Below are 21,747 nucleotides of genomic sequence, written 5' to 3'. Positions count from 1 at the left end.
TCTGAAAACATGACTAATTTTATTTATATAAAAAGTTGAATAAAACATCCCCAAGAATAAGGTGTTGACACCAGTGCCGCCAGTTGAAAAGCAAAAACAAAAACATTACACATTTTCCGTGTGCACGTTTAAAACTAAATGTTTCAGTAATGTAAATAAGTGGTCAGCTGTTAGAAAAAGGAAGTCACACAGGCAGTTTTAATAGAAGTAGCTCCAGACTACACATGGCAACGTTAAATCTCATTCAGCCTGAGGAGTCTGACTCCCAGCAGCACTGAGCTCAGTGGGGGGTTGTAAACATTTACACTAAGAGCCTGTCCAGTGCACATGGTTGCTGCTTGCCAGCCACCTCGGTATCGAATGTTGTGTTGCATATTTTGTCGTTCAGGCCTGTCCCGAAATTGTAGGAATCACACCATCAATTTATGAAGGAGCCATCCAAATGTGACAACAGGCTTATGCTAAATGGAGAAAATAGAGCTAAACATTGTTAAAACACCCCTAGACCCACATGGTAGAGAGCGCTCGACGGCGAGCTGCTATGCTCCCCGCTGTGAACTGGGAAAGTGATGTTGGTGGGCTTCCTTCTCCATGAGGGCCGCATCGTTCTTGGGCCACGATATGAAGCCTTTTTGAAGTCTGTTTCCTGCAGCAGCGTGCCAACATTTATGTTTCCACAAAATCAAAAAATGCTAAATCAAATGAGCGCACTACATTGTGCTTTTTTTTTTTTTTTTTTTTTACATCAATTTCCTGAATGCCCAGAAAATTCTAATGGCATTATTATACAGGCTATGCACTAATTACACAAAAAGAGGCTCTTTTTTTCGTTTCAAATGTCACATGTCAAATAAGACGTCAATTTTCCAGACATAAAAGCAATTTTGATTACAGCCAAGTAAAAAAAAAAAACCTAACAGTCTGCCTACCAAACGTTTTTTTTTTTCTTCTATTTTTTCCCCCCTTCTCCTTTGTTATAACAAGGAAAACGCTTTTAAAATATAAAGAAATAATAAAAGGAGGAAACAATTTAATATCTTGGGGATCAATCCTTTATTGTTCCAAAACTCTATCCTTTACAATACAGTCAGTTATTATTACATGTGATTTTATGGGTAATATACAATGTCTCCCGATAATGAAACACGGTCACAATGTTTTCCTCTCTACATATCCATATTCTATGATAATGAGAAGTTTGTGCTGATATATTTACTTAGTTCTGACAGCTCAATTAACTTCCCTTTTCAAATTAACAAAAGCATTGTTTTTCAAAGTGCATTTCAAGGATTGCAAAGATGACTGCTTCCTTCAGTCAGTCACGCAGTCATAATGTACATGTCAGTAATGACAGAGCGCCATACTGATTGTGAGTAACATACAGCATTAACTACATTTCCGACTACGACATTTATCTGTTAGGTAAAATCAAAGAAAAATATTTCAATATGCATGCTATGAACATTCCTCCATTAACATTAATTATAAATGTATATTCATTTATTTTTTTATTTAATTATGTTGATAAAGACAGTATTTTCCACAAGCGGACAAATGCTGAGAATGAGAACTAATATTTAACATCCAAATTTTGTTCAATTCCACACACAAGTCAGAGGGCATAATGCCAGTGTACAGGGCGACGCCCTAATTAGGTTAATAGCATTTGGTCCACGATAAAATAAAATCTGGATTTTAAAGAAAAGAAAAAAAAAAAGGAAAAAAAAAAACAAACAAAAAAACATGATAGCATATGAGATTTTAAACCGAAACACAAAAAATGATGTTGCAAGACGATCTTCAATTTGTCTTCTGCTGTTAATGTTATCAATTATGATGTTTCCGTTCAAAAAGAATAAAATAAATATACATTTTAGCTCGTTACTTGGCTATTAGACTTTTCTATTCCATGGAACAGCTTTCACTCTGTAGAACTTGGTTCCTAAAGGAACTTTGAATCTGTTCTGGGCCTGCAGGGGAAAAACACACAGTTTTGTGAGGAAACAAAGAAAGTTCTTTATATGCCTTAACAGCATAACAATCATGTCTCAAGATTTAAAAGAAATATTATTCAAATTAGAGATCAGGGAGGATTTACTTGGTGACAAAATTCTTATTTTTGTGCTAGAAACCCTTGATCCCTGCTGATGGAAAATCAGTCAGAAAAAAATCTCAGAAAAACTGAACAATGTTTGTTATGCTAACTACAATAATGTTCCTAGTTGCTAAAAACAAAAACATGCTGAAAAAGATGCTCTCTCTCACACACCATGTGATGTTGCCTCTACTCCAGAGATAAATAATCAATGACTGATCTTAAGAAACAAGTTAATGAATCATTTTAACATTCTAACACAAATCAGTAAATTGCAGATTTTCTTCTAATTAAATATTAAGTTGGACACAGCTGTTATTTGTTTTGAAAAATTCCTTATAGTGTGACAAAAGATCTACAAACTAGATTTCGAGTGAAGGTTTATTTAAAAAGTATATGTCCCAATAACCTGGTGAATTTTCTCTATTTTGTCTTTTTTATTATTATTATTATGCACAAAGGCTTTTTAACCCCTGTCTGAAAAACAAGTGTTTTCTTTTCCCAAAACATTTTTTGACAACTATCTTTTAATTTAGTTAGAAAGTAAAAGCATTTCAATCTTGTTTATTGTCTTTACAAAAATAGCAGCTATTAAGGAATATCGTACACTTGATATAAGAACAAGACAGATGTCAAAAGTTCAAATCACCTTCTTTGCCTGACAATATTCCTTCTCCATCACTTTTCCAAGCACCCATGGCCGTCTTGAGGTCCCTGATGCTTTACACAGAAACAAATAATGTTAAACAATTAACACGTAGGAAACTGGCTACACATGGCTAAGCAGTAAGAATACATTATGATTTGTGGTCAGTGACGCTAATGATGGCATATGAATTCTAAAACAGAAATTACTGTTTATCTGGATGTTTGGCTTACTATAATGGTAAATTATATTTAAAAACACAACACTAAAGTTACAGGCTTGCCAGTGATTTCAATAGGCTGTAACAGGAGCTGACCTGGTTTAAGGTCCAGTGCAGTGAGAGACTCTGAGTGCAGGAAGTAGAGGGTGGGACCAACTGTGAACAGCACGTAGTTGTCGTGCCTTTCATCCAGGATGATTAGAACCAAATCGCCGACCTGGAAACTGAAACACAAAAAGATGGACCATGAGACAAAGAGATGATCTCCCAGGACTTCAGCAAAGTGCAAACAACACTGTTATGGTAATTATACAATAATGTGTGTAATTATCCTGAATGTAATCAGGGTCGGTTTTAGCTAATATTAAAACTGCTAAAAGTCACAGTGGTAAGGACATGCTAATGCCATGTGGTATTTTATTAGCGTTCACTTACTCTCTGATGGCAATTTTGTCTGAATGCCGTGATGACACGGAGGACATGCTTTGAGACATCTGCAAAGAAACGGATGAGACCAACAATTATCGTATTGCATTAATTTAATGACAGCGACAACTTGGACTGGACGTGTCAGAAAAAGAGATAGCCCTTATTCAAACAAAATGCATTAAATTAGCTTGATCATTAGCATCATTACTTTTCGGCCGCTCACTAAAATCTGATTTTCTGTTCATGAATTTTGAAAATGCAGTAAGTATTTTAACATAAAATCTAAGATCAGCAAAATATATATTTAATCTTCATGCTATTTATTTCTCAAAAATCATATAAAGTCAGTTTGCACTATACTGTGTGACACTTTTCTAAATGTCTTTTGAGTCTTTGCATGGATTTATTCTTTGATGCTACTGCCACCTAGTGGAAAGGAGATTCCTTTTCTTATAGCAAGGGTCTTTCCTGGGTACATGCAATAATTCTAAACAAATGTTATTTCAAATCTAACATAGATGCACCAGTGGAAGCAGTTTATTTTTACTTTCAAATATTTATCAGAAAAAAAGCATATTCATGTTTTTCCTATTTTTCTATTTTCATTTGACTCACTTCACCAGATCTGCGCGAGTCGTGTAAAATAAATAATTATGTTACAAGACCCTCAACTAACCAGTCGCTGGCTGAGGCGCTTGTTTTCTTCTTCCTTCATGTGCAAAGTCTGCAACATTTAAGAAGTGAATTAAACACACTGAAACAAATAAAAAAAAAAAACAGATTTCAACATGTTTAAGATAAGGAAACAACATGCATATTTACCCTCTCAAGTAACATTATCCGCTGTTTCTCTTCTGACATCACAGTGTCACTATGGGAAAAAATTTAAGATGGTAACTGTGCGAATAACATTGGAGGAAAAACTGATATTTGGCATCATGTTTTTTTAATCTTGTGCCTAGTTAGTGCTAATAAAAACAAAACAAAACAAAACAAAAAAAACTTGTGTTGTCACATCCTACCCTACCTTCTGTCTGCTTTCAAATGTGTCTCTCTGTCCATCCATATCTGGCTCATTTACACTTGGAATCCTTCAGCAATGCAATGCTTTCTAAGGATGTGACTAATTTTTCTGAAATTCCAACCAAACTTAAGCTTGATGTGAACAAAGATTTTGTCGGACCTGTTTTTTTTTTTTTTCTTCCAAGCTTAGGACTGTGAAGGAAATACAAAACCACTAAGCTGGTGAAATCAAAATCTTCCACTTCTTATGACTGCATGTCAACAAGAAAATGTTTCACATCCAAAGGCCAAATTCAGCTGAAACTACAACTTAAACAAACTTGATTCTACATCGAAACATTCATGCCTCTGTAAATACCAACGTGAACAATAACTTTGACTTTTATGCAAATGTTTTCTCTGATAATTTTATTTAAACCATGGTTTTAGATATACACCACACCTTTCCCATATATCTTGAGAAATAATTCAATGTGTTTAAAGGGATTTGCATCATAACATGATCAAAAACACATGAGCTTTGCCTGTTAGAGACAAAGCATTTCAACGTGTACGCTTAATTTGATTTCCAGCAGCCAACATGCTGAAACAAGGCAGTAAACATGAAACTCTTCTTCTTTTAGCAATGCCAGATTTCAGTCTTATATTTTAAACAATAGTTTTATTAAAGAATAACTGCTTACTCAGAAGCCACCATGCTGGCTTCCACGGCTGAATCGACGTGCTCGTCATCTCTGAAGGCCGTTACGGAGGCCAGTCGGTCCGTTTCGGCCGAGGTCTCAGGAGAGCAAGCCCCCGCAACAGGCAGAGCCCTCGCCGCTGCTCCAGCTTCTGAGAGCTCTTGAGCCGAGTTCGAGGGGAAGAAGGCAGAGGAGACCAGAGCAGAGCTGCGCAGACGGTTCAGCTCTTCCTCCAATTGCTTTTTCTCCTGCATCACACTCGCTCGGTCCTCAGACAGCGTCTCTATCAGAGCTGCATTACGGAAACAAAAACAAAACAAAAAAACAAAAAAAGCACAACATAAATGTAAACTTTATTTGTCAAGAACTTTTACTTATTTTGCTGTCTTTATATGATATTTTTTCAGCAGTTTGTTCAGTTTTGCTGTTTTAAAGGTGCTCATAAATAACGCTGGCTTGGCTAAAGTAGAGTAGCAGAAAAATCTTAAATGTTTCAATACTATTTCTGCTATTGAGACTAAATTACTAAAGTACACAAATAACACACTTCCCAACTCCAACCACATGTAAAGCGTAGTACTCACCTTTGTCTTTTTCCTGCTGCTGGGTAACTTTTTGTAACTTCTCCGAAAGGTCGTTGATAATCTGCTCTTTCTTCAACTTCTCTCTTGTTAGAACGGTGTTGAAGTTCGTCTTGAATGTAGAAGAAACAGACATTTTTAATTTTCAAACAATATTTAAAAAATAGGATATATTTGAGCTTGCATCATGACATTCAGCTGCTGAGTTTAAGGCCATGTACCATCTCGCTCCTGCAGCACAGGGAGGAATCTTATAAGCTTCTAAAACAACATTTTAGTAAATAATTCTGGTTATTGTTTAGCAAATTAGTCACCAGAAATGATTAGAAACTCGTTCAAAAACCAGACTAAGAGAGGTGCACCAAGAAAATGTCTAGTGATAAGGTTCAACCATTTCACTTAGTCAGACAGTAATCTAGAATCCAATCATTTTACATCAAGTAAATGAAGTTAAAGCTTTAAAAAAATAAACACAGAAAATTGAAAGACAACCACAAACTGGTCTGTTTCTAACAACTGCCCAAAAAATATGTCAACCACAAGGCTTTTAATGCCCGCTTCCAGTTTACATTACAGACCTGCTGCTCTGCAATCAGTGATGTTTTGAGGTTCTGTATCTCTTCATTCTTCTTCTTCTCCAAGAGCTCAATCTGGGCCTGCAGAGAGGCCGTCTCCTGCTGCAGGCGCTCCTGTAAGGCTGAGTCTAGGGACAGAGGTGCTCCAGCATCTGCACGGCCCTCAGCGTGCAGCGACAAGCCTTCATCACTGAAAGACAGGCACATTCATTCCTTGTTGAAAAAAAAAACTGCATTTCTATAATGGTAAATGGATAAAATACTTTTGTTTTCCCCCAGAATTGCAGCAAAGTTAATTTACTTTAAATGCTCAAGTTTTACATTTAAGTAAATAGCTGCAGTTTTATTATATAATAGGCATGGGTCAGGTCAGTCACTGGTATAGCAGTAAAACAAGTTCTTTTTCAGCAAAAAAAAAGAAAACAATTGTTTTAGTGAGCTTTCAGGGCGTCATTGTGACAGTTTTTCCACATATTACTAGGCACTGCCCATCAGCTGACTACACCTTTCACTTTCCGACAAAAAAAAAAAAAAAGATGTGAATTCAGCTTTCTGGTCTTCAAAAACTAAAGGAGATGCCAGCCATCCCTCCAAACATTCTAAAAAATACACAAATCGTGAACGGCATGTAAGAAAGGGGAACCTCAGCAGGTTTTCAAGTAATCCGACAATTGGCTAGCAATCTGGTATGTTCTATGTGCAGCCACACTGTGGTATTTTTACTCAGGATTATACTCACGTTGGCCCATGTCTGTTATACAAGTTCGATTGTGTTCGATCATTAAGATCCAGCTTTTACCTTTTAGACGACTGTTTCTCATGAAGCTCATTCTCAAGTTGCCTAATCTTTTCTAAAAGTCTCCTCTCCGTCTCCTCCTTCTGCTGCTCTAACTCCTTGAAAGCATTTGCTGCTACGACGCTCGACGCCTCCTCCTCCTGAGCTGCACGTCTTTCCTGCTCTAGGTTTTTAGAGAGCAGATCATTTTCTGCCTGCAAACTGTTGACAACTGTCCTCAACTGCTGCTCCCGCTCCTGGAAACTCCTGAACTGCTTCTCCTTGTCTTCAGCCAGAGCCGCCCGCTGCTGATCCAACTCCTGTCTAAGCCTCTGCTGCTGCTCCGCGTGGTTTCTCTCCGCATCCTGGGAGTGCTGCTGCAGGGCGGAGATTTTGCCGTGCAACAGGATCGTCTGCTCCTCGTGCCGGTCCACCAGCTCCGAGATGCAGTGGTCCTTTTCGATCCTCATGAGAGTCCTCAGCTCTGCCAGATCCACTTCGTACTCCTCGTTCTTAGCTTGAAGCTGCCTCTTGAGATCCATCAGCTCATCTTTAAGGACTTTGGTGTCTGCCTCCACTTGGGTCTTTACAGCTTCCGCCTGCTGCATCTTGGCTTCTTCAAATAAGATCCTCACCTCCTCCGTCTCGGACTCTTTGAGGGCCAGATCTACCTCCAGTCTACAGCGGAGTTCTGTGAGCTCCGTAAGCCGATCTTCCATTTCTTTAATCTGAACATCCTTCTCTTTAATAGCGGTGTCGTGGTGATCGGCTGCCTTGGTCAGCTTTGTACTATTTTCAACAGCAAGATGTTCCAGGGCCTCCTTGTTGTTCTTATTCAGACTGTCCAGAGCCTTTTGGTGTTCCTGCATCAGTTTTTCCTCCAACTCCTTTAAATGGCACTGAGAAACCTCCTCCAGCTCCTGTCGGATCTTCTGCTGACTGCGTTCGATCTCAAAATGCAGGTTTTCAAGCTGACTGCTCAAAGAGTCTTTAGAAGTAAGGAGCATCTTGATTTCTTCTGTTTGATCACAGTTGATCTGCTCAAGATGTTTTATCTTTTCAGCAAAGTTTCTCTCTTTTTCCACCCATCGCTCTCTCTCGTTCTCCAGCTGGGTAAGTTCTTTCTCTTTGCGCTCCATGAGCCCCTCCAGCTCCAGCATGGCTCTCTGGACGTCTCTGACAATATTCTGGTTTACTTTGTTTTCTTCCGTCAACGCCTGAACCTGGTTCTCCAGCTCCTGCCGAGCGGTGAGAAGCTCCCCTTCATGCTGCTCGTTCAACTCCGTCTTCTGACACTGGTAGATTTCGTTCACGGTACTGCGCACTTCCATGGTCATGCTGCGCAGAGCTAACCCAAAGTCCTGCTGTTCCTTCAAGACGAAACCTCTTAAGTAATAGAGGTCAGCCTTCACACTCCTGAGGTTGGAGTGGGACTCTTCTGCGGCACATCTGTATTTCTCCAGAACTTCCTTGAGGTCGGCGATCCTTGAGTTTTCCTTCTCCAGCGTTGTGGTGTCCTGCATCCGCTTGCTGTCGATGGCGTTAATGACTGAGGAGTACAGCGACTCCACCATCATTTCGGGGCTAGTGGGGTCGCTGATGGGGTTGGGGGAGGTCAGGTTCTCCTCGATCACAAACTCGTTGACAGCAGACATGAAGTCGGATTCGGGGCTCTCGGCGAGAGAATCCAAGTCCAGGGATCCCTGCTGCAGGACGGGGTCCATGTTCGGGTGGCCGATGGTTTCGAAGTCAAATGTTTGTGCATCGATGCTGTCTGGGGACAGATCCTCTAAAGGAGCCGGGACGGGTACAAGCAGGGGCTGACAGCTGGATCCCTGAAGGCTAAGACAGAGAGGCGTTTTGGAGGGCACCGGCGTGGTGGTCCCGGGCTTGCCCTCAGACTGCGGAGTTTGCGCCGTTGATCTTTGGGCGCTCTGACTACAGGATGCCTGGAAGGACAGAACAGAGGGAGACGATGAAGTCTGAGTGGAGCAAGCGTTCACTTTACATGAAACAAATAGAAAAGGACGAACAAGCTTTGATTTTAAAGCAATTAAGAAAAGAAATGCGGAAATAAATTACTGTTGATTGAAACCGGACAATTTCTAGATGGGTAGGTTGGAAATTTCGACATGGCGTGAAGGCGTCATACTTTACAGCTGAAAGGTTGTAGCGTAGCGGTTTCAGCTGTTTCCACTATCAGTGAGGATTTTAAAAAAAGTAAGAGGAACAATGACGTGTTGAGACATGTCTGCAGTTTCCTCAGGTAGTGAGAAAGTGAGACAAATACTTTCAAGAGATAAGAGGAAGGCCAAATCTACTATAGCAGAGACGATAGCTTAGGCATCATGGCTTTACAAATGCTTGCATCCTCTAGAGTGAAGGTAGGAATCTACATTCACCCAGAAATACCCACAATGACTCTGGTTTCTGTTATGCTAACGACAGTAATGCTAACAGCTAATCACTAACTCTGGATGCTAAAGAAATTTAAAATCTGAAGGTGTAAATTCTGTCTTTGTTTTAAATAAGCAAAATGTTGTTTTACTGACCAATCTCTCAAAATTATAGTGCAACGTGGCTTCTGGTCATTTAAGTGATTAGTGAGTTCTCAAAGCAGGAAGGAAAGGGAAAAATATGGCTGTTGTTCTTAAAGTATAGCAAAAAATAAAATAAAATAAAATAAATTAGGAAATCAGCTTTCATTTCTGAAAGATGTATTTCTAGTTTCAAGGCTAAAACTGATAAAAAAAAAAAAAAAAAGACATTACTCTTTGTTCACTCAGCAGGTCTGTGATAGTTTGAGACATTTCGTCCACGCTCTGTGCGGCTTGGACCAGCTTATGAAGTGTCTCTACGTGGCGATTTAGGGGCTCAAAGTCACACATGGCGGGAATCCTGCAGAGAAAAACAAACAAAAAAAGAAAAAACATAATAATTTCTGAGACAGGTTAGTTTCTAGCAGTAACGGTTGAGTGTCTGCTGACGGTGACTTACATTAGGAAAGGCTGCACCTCAACAGGACAACACGATTTCAAGTACTGCAGGTCATCAAGCGAGATGTCTGGAAGTTCATCATCAAACCTTCTGGGTTTCCGTGTCTGTAACAATGAAGCGGTAGTTATGGTAACCAAAAACCTCACCCTGAAAATGCAGTGAATACTATTGGAGAAAAAAAACTGCACTAGAAACCTACACAAAATGAAGTTGGAGGCCAAGACTCAAGTCCTCTAAACAATCGATTTCGGAGAAAAGACTTCCCTTAAAGTCAAAAAGAACATCACCATGTTAAAACAACTTCAAAGGTACAACGTATTCATCGTTGGAGGACTTTAAAAGCACTTACTGAAAAGTTTTCCAAAGGATTCCCTTTTGAACTTTTCCACCTCATACAGTCGCTTCCCGTCCTTAACAAGTGCATTGGCCCACTGACAAAATCAAGAAATATTAAAGACTTTTTATGAGTCACACAGCCTGGTCTACATAGTTGTATAGACATGTTAAAGAAACCCCTTTTTTTTTTAAACATAAATTGATTTTTGACCTTTTTTTTGTTGTTGTTAAGAAAACCATAGAATACCAGGTTGCAATAAAAACACTCTTAATTCTATAAAACTCGCTAGAGCTAAAAGTCTCACATAAAATGAATGAAATGCAAATAAAACATAAACAATAGCACATTTTTGCATCTTCAAAACAGGGTTAATTCATATTCATGCAACAAATGTCAAAAACGTAACGCATTAAAATACGGGAATATAAAAACAAGACTGTGTCAACAAGCGGTGGCTGATATTACCATAGCAATCATAGGCACCGACCTCTCTGTAGTGTCGCATAAACATTTTCCTCCTGACAACTTCCACCACTGCCAAGCAGTACATCTGGGGCACCGTACTGAGGGCGTCCACCACCCTCACTCTCTCTATTAGCTCTGTCAGGAGCCGAAGAAGAGCCTGAAGCTTCTCCCCGTCCTGATCTGCGTGAAGCATCACGTAGCAGCACCATCTACAATCACAACCAAAACTCAAGTTACAAAAATGACTCTCTTAAGCATTTTTTTTTTAACCACTAACTTCACATTCAACAAAAAGCATCACAGTTAAAGACATGGAAAAGGACACAGTTTCTTCATATCAATCCTTTGAGGATGCATTTGAACCATCATTTCAAGATTATACAACTAATTATTTCAATGAATTTTAAAAACAATCTCTTGTATTTATTGTGTATTTTCTCAAATAAAGAAAAGGCTGAAATGGTAATGGTAAAGCCTCAAATATGCATATTAACCCATGTAAATTTTGTAAAATTCCACTTCAAGAGTTTAGCGTTCGCTGTTTTTTTTGTAGCCATCAGTAAGCATCAGATACGTTTATGTTTGGCAACTGGACCTTATTTTTGGTCAAACTTGTAATTTAATCTGTTAATTCTCTGGGATAGATTTCATTTAAATCCACAGATCTTACTATGGTATCTTTGAAAACCTATCCAGAACCCTAATTTGCCATTACAAAATTACTTTTGACGTGTTTGGAGGCCTTATTATAACAACCTGCTTTACCTAAATTGTCACACAAAAAATGAAAGGAAAATGGTTGTGATGTTTTGGAAAAATCTCAAAAAAGTCAAGCTTGCCATGAACTTGAAACTGCATGAGGACCAATGTGCCTCTCTGTCTCTACTGAACCACATTCTACATCCTCATAGTCTGGGGAAGTACAGACCAAGAGAAGGCCCTCCACTCCAAAACAGACACTTTCAAACTCAACATTTGCAAATGGATGGTGACAGTGAGTCACCATCCAACTTTTCAACCAAAACTGTATCACAAACATAATTGAGAGAAAAAAAAATCAATTTCAGTCTTTACTTGAGTCTGACTTGAAGGTTGTTTGCTAGCTCTTGTTTGGCAGTGGTGCACTTCTTCTTGATGTCTAGCAGCTTCCTGTGGTTGTTCAGCATGATCATCAGCTGGTTGGTGTGACTCAGACACAGGTCAGGCAGGACGGACGTATCCTTCAGGTTTTCAGCTCGCTTCTGATTGGCCAAAAACCCCTGAAAGCAAAAAAAGTGTAAAGCACAATTAATAAAACAGACTTAACGAATAAAAAGAAAATCCTTAACAGGAATTTATTTATTTTTTTGTTAATACCTGAGCAAGTTCTTTCTGCTCATTCACCAGCTTCTTACAGCTTGCAATCATTTGGTCTAGAGCGTACAGCCTGTCTTCAAGCCCTTTGATGGATTTCATGTTCTGATTATCGAGCTTTGCAATTGTGTCACGACAATCTGCCAGGAAGGGCTGGATGATCCGAGGGTCGAGCTGAAACAAACGACACACCCATAAATCCCGGTCTTCCCCACTGAGCTTACAAGTTAGCGTTTAGCTCACCCTGTTGATGGAGTCAAAGCATTTCCTGACAACCGATTCCACATCGTTAGGTCTGTCTTGCACGTTGATCCAGTCCAATAGTGTTACGTTGAAAGAAGACTGGCAGGCGAGTTCTGGAGTGTCATCGTCTAAAAGTGCAGCTCTCAAACCACCACTCTCAGTCATTTCGCTTGTCTCCTGGTCGCCTGCTGGCTCGCACGTGCCTCCCCCTGAAGCAGATAAGGACGCTGACGATTTGGAGGCCACCTGGGTTTGAGTAGCGCAGAGCACAGAGTCGGTGGATTTTTCTTCTTCCGTCTCATCCGAGTCCTTCTCCGGGGTCGAACTGGACTTCTCGATGCTCTCTCTGTAACTGTGTCTTGTCAAACATTCGAGCAGAGGAATCCTGGCCATCACAGAAACCGAAGTCCCTAACCTGCAGGCATTACAACAAATGTCAACTGAAACTTTGTTTTCAATCAAGCACTCATGTCTGTTGAACGTAATTTAAAAAAAAAAATGTTAGTTAACCTGGCAGGTGATCTATTCACAGGTTTAAAACACATTTTAGTTTTAGGTCAATTTTCTTTTTTTAACAGTGGAGAATGTCTAATTTTTATACTTACTTTGAAAGTTTGATTTTAATTTCTTCCAAGTCCTGTTGATAATTTGTGTATGCGGTGTTGAACTTTATGAGTAACTTCTGATAAGACAAAGTGCAGTCCTCCAGATTAGCCATGATAGCTGCCCAGCCTTGATGTTGGAGATGCTCATCGTGAACCAAACGTTCACAGAACGAGCAAAGTTTTTTGGCAACTTCGAACATTTCCTAGAGAGATTAAAAAAATAAAAATAAATTAGGCAACATCAGGGTAAGAAAGTATATAATATATAAATAATGTTATACTAAACTTAAGGACACATCATTTTTAATCATTCTTAATTTAAACAGATTCTCATAATGTTATGAGATTATTTTACATCAATAGGTTGAGCTGAAAATGAAGTAGAAGCAGCGTGTCCCTTTTTATTTATCGGACCAGTACAGGTCTGTTTTGTGTTACACAGTGCAGACTGCTGCTGCTGAACACCCGTCTGTCACTGCTGGGTCACCGAGACCACCGTTATCTGTCTGGCTCAAATGATAGCTTCGGCTGATAACAATTACTCGCTGAGCTTCGTGTAAACCCTGCTGAGGATCAAAATAGACAGTGTTTAAACATTTTCCATAAACATACGATGTTGTCCGAATAGTGAGCCTGAATACTAATATCTTGTAGCAGACGCCGATTACATCACACATTTTTGTATGGACTCACTGTCCTTCGACTTGCTTGTCACTCTGTGGTTGAAGTCAAACAGTCCAGAGGCTCAAGTACACAAAATATACTGGTAAAATAAATGTAATATTGCTGGTGTATGAAAAAAAAAACTGCCATGTAGTATCTTTGTGGTACATATGTGCTGAAATAAGGGGTTTAGACATTTGTATTTTTTGGAATATTTACAGCTTTACTGACCATCTTGTAAAAGGAGAGCCAAGGCTTTACAGCTGCCCTCAAAGAGCCAAGTAATTATTTGTTTTATTAATCAAGTAATTTAATTTAGTTTGTTGGAAAAGGGACTATATGAACATTAATTGACACAAGTCAGTCTAAGTAGGTCAGGTTGCCGTCAGCTGGAGCAAGTCCAAGCCCTTGGCTTGTCAACATTAATGAATCTTTTATAAGTGCAGAAAAACCATCTGTGTATTAAGTAATTAAGTAACGTTGTTACTGGGCATGTTTTGCAACATTTACTGATTCTAAATTATAATATGCTTTCCAAAAAGGTGTGGTATTAAATTAAATACATTTTGAAAATAACTTTTAAGCAGGTATTACAGATACTTTTGTCAAGTGGTATTCTAATAAGAAATTAAATACTTTGTTTTTATCAGCTGTAAATCAAAAATTATCAGAATGAACAAAAGTAAAGGCTTGAAAACATCAGTCTGTGGGTAATTACTCTATAAAATGTCTTCCACTTAGTGAACTGAGTTGCTGAAATGAGTAAACTTTTCAAGAATACCCTAATTTATTGAGGTGAACCGATAGATAGCAGTCATGAAAATTTTGTACCAGTAGCACTTATGAGAAGTCCCACAGTTGTTTTTCCTGGAAGGATTTTTTATTTATTTATTTTATTTTTATGAAATTGGAAGAACTTGGCGTATTGTTTCAAAATCAATAGATATTTTCCAAAAAAATTCACAAACAAAAACAGGGAAAGGTGTAAATAAATTTAAAAAGTACCAGAGCAAGTTGTGTTCGTGAGGCAACGGTGTGAAAGACAGCTGGCATCAGTAGCGACTCTTCCACCTTAACCTGAATCTCACTCTCAATGGAGAAGGTGGTTTTTGGGATGGTTGGATCCCGGTCGGACAAGATCATCTCTTTGTTGAACAGGAATATGGGGTTGGTTTCCTAGAAAAGCATAATAAAAACAGGTGATATCAAATGTCAGCCATGAAGTCTTCAAACGCTTGAAGGAAGTAAGTGAACTGCAGCTGCCATAAACTTACAGTGCCAGCACTGTAACTGCAGACCCGTCTGTCTGCAGCCATACATTCCCCTCCATTGACAACGAGGACCTGATGCTGAACTGCGATTTTGTATTTGGCTTGGATGGCATGTTTAAGCTCTAGTACACTGAAACAGAGAAAGGAGTCGTTTGGGTCAAAAGAAGCAGGGAGCACCGGCCACGGTTTCTGAACGTCGTCTGTAAAATCCCAGCTTCTTACGTTTGGACAGCAAGGTCGGTGTCAAAAGTCAATGTGCTTCCATTGTTGACCTGGAACACATACAGCTTCATGGTGAATCTCCCAGGGTTCTTCAACCTCGCCTTTCTCGTTCATTAGTCATGCACCACTACCCTGCAGAATAAAAACAAATGTGAAAACAATAACTATTAAACTTCTTTTTTTTTTTTTCAGTTGCCAATATCTTTTTGCATCCCATAATTTGCATCCATCTACCAATGGTTGAGAGAAAGGAACATCTGGGTGTGAAGAGGCACAGGACAGGCTCTGTGCAAAAAGCAGAAGTTGCCTCATCAATTAGGTTAAAATATCTACCGATTTTGCAAGAACAGCATTCAGCCATTAATAATTTCTCTATGATCAATCCAAAACATTTACAGGCGTGTGCAGAGCTATGAACTAGATGATTCTGCAGACTACAGAGTTAACAACTCTAAACCAAGATTTTACTTACACCAGCAATTACATAATAATTTGCATCAATTCCAACATTTTAGCAAACTGGCTAAAGATTAGATATTTTTAAAGAAGTATACAAAAACGTGAGTACATAACTGCTTAAAAATATGCAATGGCGGGAGTGAAAACTGTGGATAAAAGAGGAAAGGTCACACCACCAGATTGGCAGTATTTACAACAAACAGAATGCAGGTGGAGGCTGATATTTAATATACAGAGAATGGCACATTTCCCCCAGATTCCCTTTAAAAAAACCAGAAGATGTATACAAAAAAAATGTTTTCTGAACTTGATCAATCATTGTCTTCAACCCATGTAAAACAAAATACTTAACCTCTTCATCTCTAGGCCTCTTTTTGAGAAATATGGTTGAAAATACATGCCCAAAATGAATTGAATGTATCTCAAGAACTACAGAGTTTATTTTAATTGTTTTGGTATCAAAATAAAGGCAAGACTCTAGAGAATATGTTACAGCTCTAAAACCCACCCTGCCTGTTACTGAGGAAAGTGAATTAATATGATACACAGCAGAAATTAAGCAAAATATCTATTTCCGCCTAAAAAAAACCAGTTCAATATATGAAGATTCCTTTCAAAGCATGTTTACTACATGTTTTGGATGTAGTAAACAACAGTACACAATCTGACCTTTTACTGTGCCAAGTTTCATGGAAAGAAAGTGAATCACATGAGTTTTAGAGAGGTACTACTTGATAAAAATCTAGGCGGACCTTCCAAATTAGCCATTTTGGCACAATTTGAACTTTCTCAGTTTTTTTTCTGTAGGTTCTGTTTCAATTATTTATTCTTATAGAATAAATGATTACTTGTCATAGATAAGTAATTACATCTAATAACAATTGTTTTTGGGGATTCCTTTGAAAAAAAAATTTCCTCCTGGAGTCTCTAGTCTGCGCTCTGCGCTCTGCGCGTAAAACCATGCAGTTCTCAATACAGATATTCAAACTTACGCGGGGCGGTTTCTCGGGATCCCATTGGCCAATTTTGATGATTGACACGTCTTTCGAACCGTCAGAGCCAATAGAATCCGAGGGCGTTGACATTAATACGGAAGCTAAAGCCATTCACCAATTAGAGGACGGGAAACGCATGTGACGTGCATTGACGGAGTTCGCCTCTACATTTTTATATGGAAGCCCAGGAGGCGGAAGAGGCTCTGGGCAGAGCCGAAAACAGTATGAGATGGACTTAGGGAAAATGGATTATCGAACCAAGTGGAAATATTTAGTCTAATAAGGATTATGACCACGAAACAGCAAAGGTAGGACTGAATTTATGTTTTTCGCTTCGTGAAATTAGCGATTTCTTTTTTTCTTCTTCAGCTGCTGGTTCAGTGAGTTTTGCACGTAGCGTGGTGATTCTGGTATTGTTGGAAACGGCAGAGCTTCGGCTTTACTCTGGTTGATAGTTTGTGGGCTTTGGGAATAGTCGCTCTTTCACTGTTGCATTTTTTACCGTGTATGCCTCGTTAGCCTCGTTAGCATCTAATTACGTTTCGTTTTATCAAGCTACTTCGTGTTCAGGCTGGGTGTTGTTGATGTAGAAAATATTGTTTGTATCATTTAGAAGAGCTTTTTCCCGATCTGTGGATATGCAATATGCCTATATTGATAAATGTATAGCATGTTTTTTCAATCGATCTTGTTGCGGCAAGCGCAGAGGACCCAAATTTGGGTCCTCTCGCGACAAACAGTTAAGATCTAAGACCTGATATAAGTGATAAATTTGTAACTATTCTTTTTAAATATTCCACTTGTATTTTATGATACATCTAAATATGAGCAGATATTTGAAATAAATTAAACTACAAGCAAGAGAAAGCAAAAACAACAACAACAAAATAAAGCAACTATTTTGTTATGTTGTAAGAGTAAATCAACAGACCCCAAAAGGCATCAGAACAAAAGACAGGGGCTTAAATAAAACATTAGAAAATAATAAGTCACAAAATGGCAGTAGATGTGACATTTGAGCATCTTAAGACCATTTGTCTTCACAATTTATCAAAGTAAGTAACGACAAAAAAAAAAAAAATCTGATACACAGGTTAAGGGCACTCTCACAAAAAATATTTTCCCAAGTACAGAATGGAAGCAAGTGGTATGTAGCAAAGAAGCAAAGTACCTGTAATTTTTTTTTTTAATTGTCAATAATGATTCTTGATCAGTATTCATCTGTGATATGTAGAAGGTGGTAATTTCTCTTACACTTAGTTTCTGCACAACTTTCATGTAATTCAAGCCAGGCTTGTGTTTATAAGTTTAAGACTATAAACACAGGTGAGGTATTTTTCAATTTACTTTAAGTTCAAAGAACCTTCACGTAAAAAATATGCAACAACTCGCCAATAATTCCGTCCTAAACAAGACAGCACAGTACCCTTTGTGTTGTGTAATAAAGTACATAGTCTACTGTGCTTTATTCAGTGCCTATGCCTGAAAATAAAGGGAAGAGTTATTTTTAAGCCTCCCTTAATGTAAAATTCATATTTTGACTTTCAAAATTTTTGTAATTGTTGGTTTCCTTAAAATAGTCTCAGCTGAGTCACGGTTAAACTACTGTTTGCTGTCGAGCCTCAAGCCCCGGTGGTTACAAAATGTTGATCTCCTTAGAGACAAGCTGACAATCTCTCAAAAAAAGACTAAACCAAAAACAAAGTTTTGACTGACATTTAGACAGCAACGGCAAAGAGTGTGTTGGTAATAACATAAATCTAAACATGCTGTTATAACGATGTTGTTAACTGGTTTAAACGGTTTCGGTTTATAAACGATGGTTTGATAGTTTCTCCTCACTCGGTGATTCCGTTCACGCTTTGTGTTTCTGTGGGCCGCTTTCAGTTTAAACTTATACTTGAGTAGATGTTTATGAATATTCAATTCAGCTGGTCTTATCAACCTCACGGCCTCTGGTTTCTCATGAAGATGGTGCCGGAGAAGTAGCCACCAACAGCTGTTGTTAGCAGCTAGACGGTCAATAATAACCTACTGTCTATGCTAACTAGCTAATAGCTAACAGGACTGTGTGGCAGCAATGCCTTAATACCGACGAATCTAACAAACATATCTCATAAACAACTAACGTCACTTTAATGTTTACAAGTCAGGCTAAGCACAAAAGCAACTTGAAAAACGATTAATTGCTTCTTACCTCACTTTGCTCGCATCTCTCCCTCTCTGTTGGTCTTCGCCAAGGCGAGGTGGCTAGCTAAATAGCTAGCACCAGAGCTAGCTGGCTAACGCGTATAAACTGAGCATACTTAGAGGTAGCTTGGTGAGCCACTTAGGTAATGTCAGCTTGACTAACCAAGACACCGACTGACAAACATAGTTAGTTATACAGATTACGCATATTCTTGTAGATTTCTAATGGATTAAACTCCACCGGTCGCTGTTTATCTGAATTAGCTAACTACGCTAACACCCTTTCTCAGTAGGCTTGTTTTGTTGTTGTCATCTGGTGATGTGCGGTCCGTGAACGATTCGCTTAGGAAAGACGCACTGACTGGGCACCAAACTGTTAAAGAAGCCCTCCAAATGTACTTTATGACAATTAGTTCGATAGTTTTACACAGTAAAGACAGATTTTTTTTGTTTGTTTTTAGATTTTGTATACTTAAAAAATAAATACATTAGTTAGTTAAATTTCATAATTAAATATTAGCACTGTTAATCAGTGTTATTTGCATTTTGTTGAACCTGATTATTTTAAACCTTACCATCCAAATGATTTGCGATTTCTAACAAAGCTAGGTTTATTCCGGTTGAAAAACAATATACATTATATGTTTATTATTATTATTATTATTATTATTATTATTATTATTATTATTATTATTATTATTATTATTATTATTATTATAGTTGTATCTGATGTCATTTTCCCCTAATTCAGTTTTTCGTCTTTTTGATTTTTATATGCTTCAGTTTTTAAGATACAATCATGTTTGTTTAAGTTGTTTTCCAGGCATATTCTGGAAAACAATTATACAATTATTTCCGTAATTTTCGTACTGCAACACGGAAATCACGGACGGGAAAGGGAAGTAAAAGTAAACTGCAGGGTGTGGATTACTCTGTTTTGCAGCAAAGAATTTTGGGAACTTTCTGATGGTATCTATGTTGGCCATTTGTTACAATAGGCAATAATAACATGTCCTTCATTCAATATTTTTGGGGATAAGAAATCATAATGTCAAAAAGCTAACTCAATATTTTCAAATGTACATCTATTAATCCTAATTTACTTTATCAAAGTGGATCATTCTAATGGAAGGCAGGCAAAGAGATAACCGTGCAACTACAGACTGTAACATCCAATTACAATTTTTTTTTTAAATCACTTCTTCATCGCTGAGTATTTTAATTACTGCAGTTAATTAATTAATGGTGCTGTTAGCAATCCCTATGCAGAATTTCTACCTGGGTGCTTAACTCAGTTAAGCAGTAAGATTGTAAATTAAAATGTCCATATCTGTTAATAAATGTTTCTATAAAAATAACATTAATTCAAATCATATTCAGTTTTTTTTTAGAAATCTTTTTTCAGTGCATGATGATGATCAAATGAAAATGTTATCTGACAATAATTTTAATGTAGAGCTTTACCTTTAACTATGAATCAAATTCCATGTTCAACTTGATGAGCCAGTTGTATACAATTATATTTTACAGCACTAACACTGTACACAATACGTGAGTGTGCCAACTATGCTAATAAAACATAGGAAGTCTGTTCTACAACTGACTGTCAGTTAGGCCTGCCCTGTCAGTGAACCACATTATTTAGACTGGAAAAAATACAACTGGATATTTATTAAGAAATGTTTACAGTTTTCTTACTATGAACAATAAAAAATTTTGTACCTCGCAGAATATGTCTGATTAAATTATTTCTGTTACTTTTTTAGCTGTTTAACAACCATCTGAACATATCCTCCAGTATGCAGAATGTTTTACAATCTAATATCCGCTAGAGGGCACTGTTTCATAAGGACCTTTTTGAACCAAAAGATTCAGACTTAACACCATTTATTTCTCTCCCTCTCCATCGCTGTCTCTCTCTTTCTTCATCTATAGAATGACAAGTGTGCAAGTGGAGGGCTTCATTATATTGTTAATGAACTTCTCCATATTTTTCTGTACCCATCTTTCCCAAACCCAGACTACTTCACTGTCACCTAAGGTACATCCATAAAGACAGGGATGTGGTATGCTTATGTTACATCGTGATTACGTGCTATATATATATATATATATATATATATATATATAGAGAGAGAGAGATATCTATCTATCTATCTATCTATCTATCTATCTATCTATCTATCTATCTATCTATCTATCTATCTATCTATCTATCTATCTATCTATATAGATATATATATCTATATAGATATATATCTATATAGATATAGATATATCTATATAGATATATATATCTATATAGATATATCTATCTATATAGATATATATATCTATATATCTATATAGATATATATATCTATATAGATATATATCTATATAGATATATATATCTATATAGATATATATATCTATCTATATAGATATATATATCTATATAGATATATATCTATATAGATATAGATATATCTATATAGATATATATATCTATATAGATATATATATCTATATAGATAGATAGATAGATAGATAGATAGATAGATAGATAGATATTTTTTTCCATCAGAAGAGGAAAACCTGGTACTTAATTTGTCAACCAGAGGGTTCCAGAAGCAAGGGCTCTGTTTCAGTGGATTAACACTTCTATTCTTGTCTCTCTATTTCTCGCCTCAGCCGTTAGTAGGAATGCTTGACACCACTTGGAGTACCACAGGGAAAAAGGAAACAATAAGGTCTGCTGAAGTCACTCTGTACCCAAGGTAAAAAATAAGATATGGCAAGAACTATGATATTCATTTGGTTTTTCATATCGCAGCATAATAAAAATAACTTGTTCCTTACTATGTTTTAAAATAATGTCTTCAGGTAGACAACAACATATGACATATTGCACAGTTTAATTATCCATGTAGAAAAGAACTAA

At 37.6% G+C, this 21,747-nt stretch overlaps 1 protein-coding gene across 2 annotated transcripts; it reads right to left on the bottom strand.

Annotated features, from left to right (window-relative positions):
- Positions 1–1,029: 1,029 nt before the first annotated feature.
- rb1cc1 (RB1-inducible coiled-coil 1) lies at positions 1,030–19,376 on the bottom strand. 2 transcript variants are annotated; one of them, XM_015008269.2, is made up of 24 exons: positions 18,832–19,376; positions 15,415–15,465; positions 15,181–15,312; positions 14,962–15,088; positions 14,693–14,863; positions 13,025–13,227; positions 12,420–12,834; positions 12,180–12,350; positions 11,898–12,082; positions 10,846–11,032; positions 10,371–10,452; positions 10,221–10,285; positions 10,022–10,125; positions 9,796–9,922; positions 7,049–8,973; positions 6,253–6,439; positions 5,678–5,786; positions 5,097–5,385; positions 4,213–4,261; positions 4,067–4,114; positions 3,397–3,455; positions 3,058–3,185; positions 2,745–2,815; positions 1,030–1,970 (listed from the first exon to the last, which is right to left on the bottom strand). In XM_015008269.2, the coding sequence occupies exons 3-24, from the start codon at positions 15,249–15,251 to the stop codon at positions 1,893–1,895; spliced, it is 4,851 nt and encodes a 1,616-aa protein (XP_014863755.2). In that variant the 5' UTR covers positions 15,252–15,312; positions 15,415–15,465; positions 18,832–19,376; the 3' UTR covers positions 1,030–1,892. The 2 variants fall into 2 exon arrangements, with proteins under 2 accessions (XP_014863755.2, XP_014863747.2); XM_015008261.2 differs by lacking the exon at positions 15,415–15,465 and having other exon boundaries at positions 18,832–19,375.
- Between the last annotated feature and the right edge of the window lie 2,371 nt (positions 19,377–21,747).

The sequence above is a fragment of the Poecilia mexicana genome, unplaced genomic scaffold (genome assembly GCF_051168715.1).
Source record: "Poecilia mexicana isolate PSO_F unplaced genomic scaffold, ASM5116871v1 scaffold_17, whole genome shotgun sequence".
NCBI lineage: Eukaryota > Metazoa > Chordata > Actinopteri > Cyprinodontiformes > Poeciliidae > Poecilia > Poecilia mexicana.
This window is presented reverse-complemented; position numbering and strand designations above follow the sequence as displayed.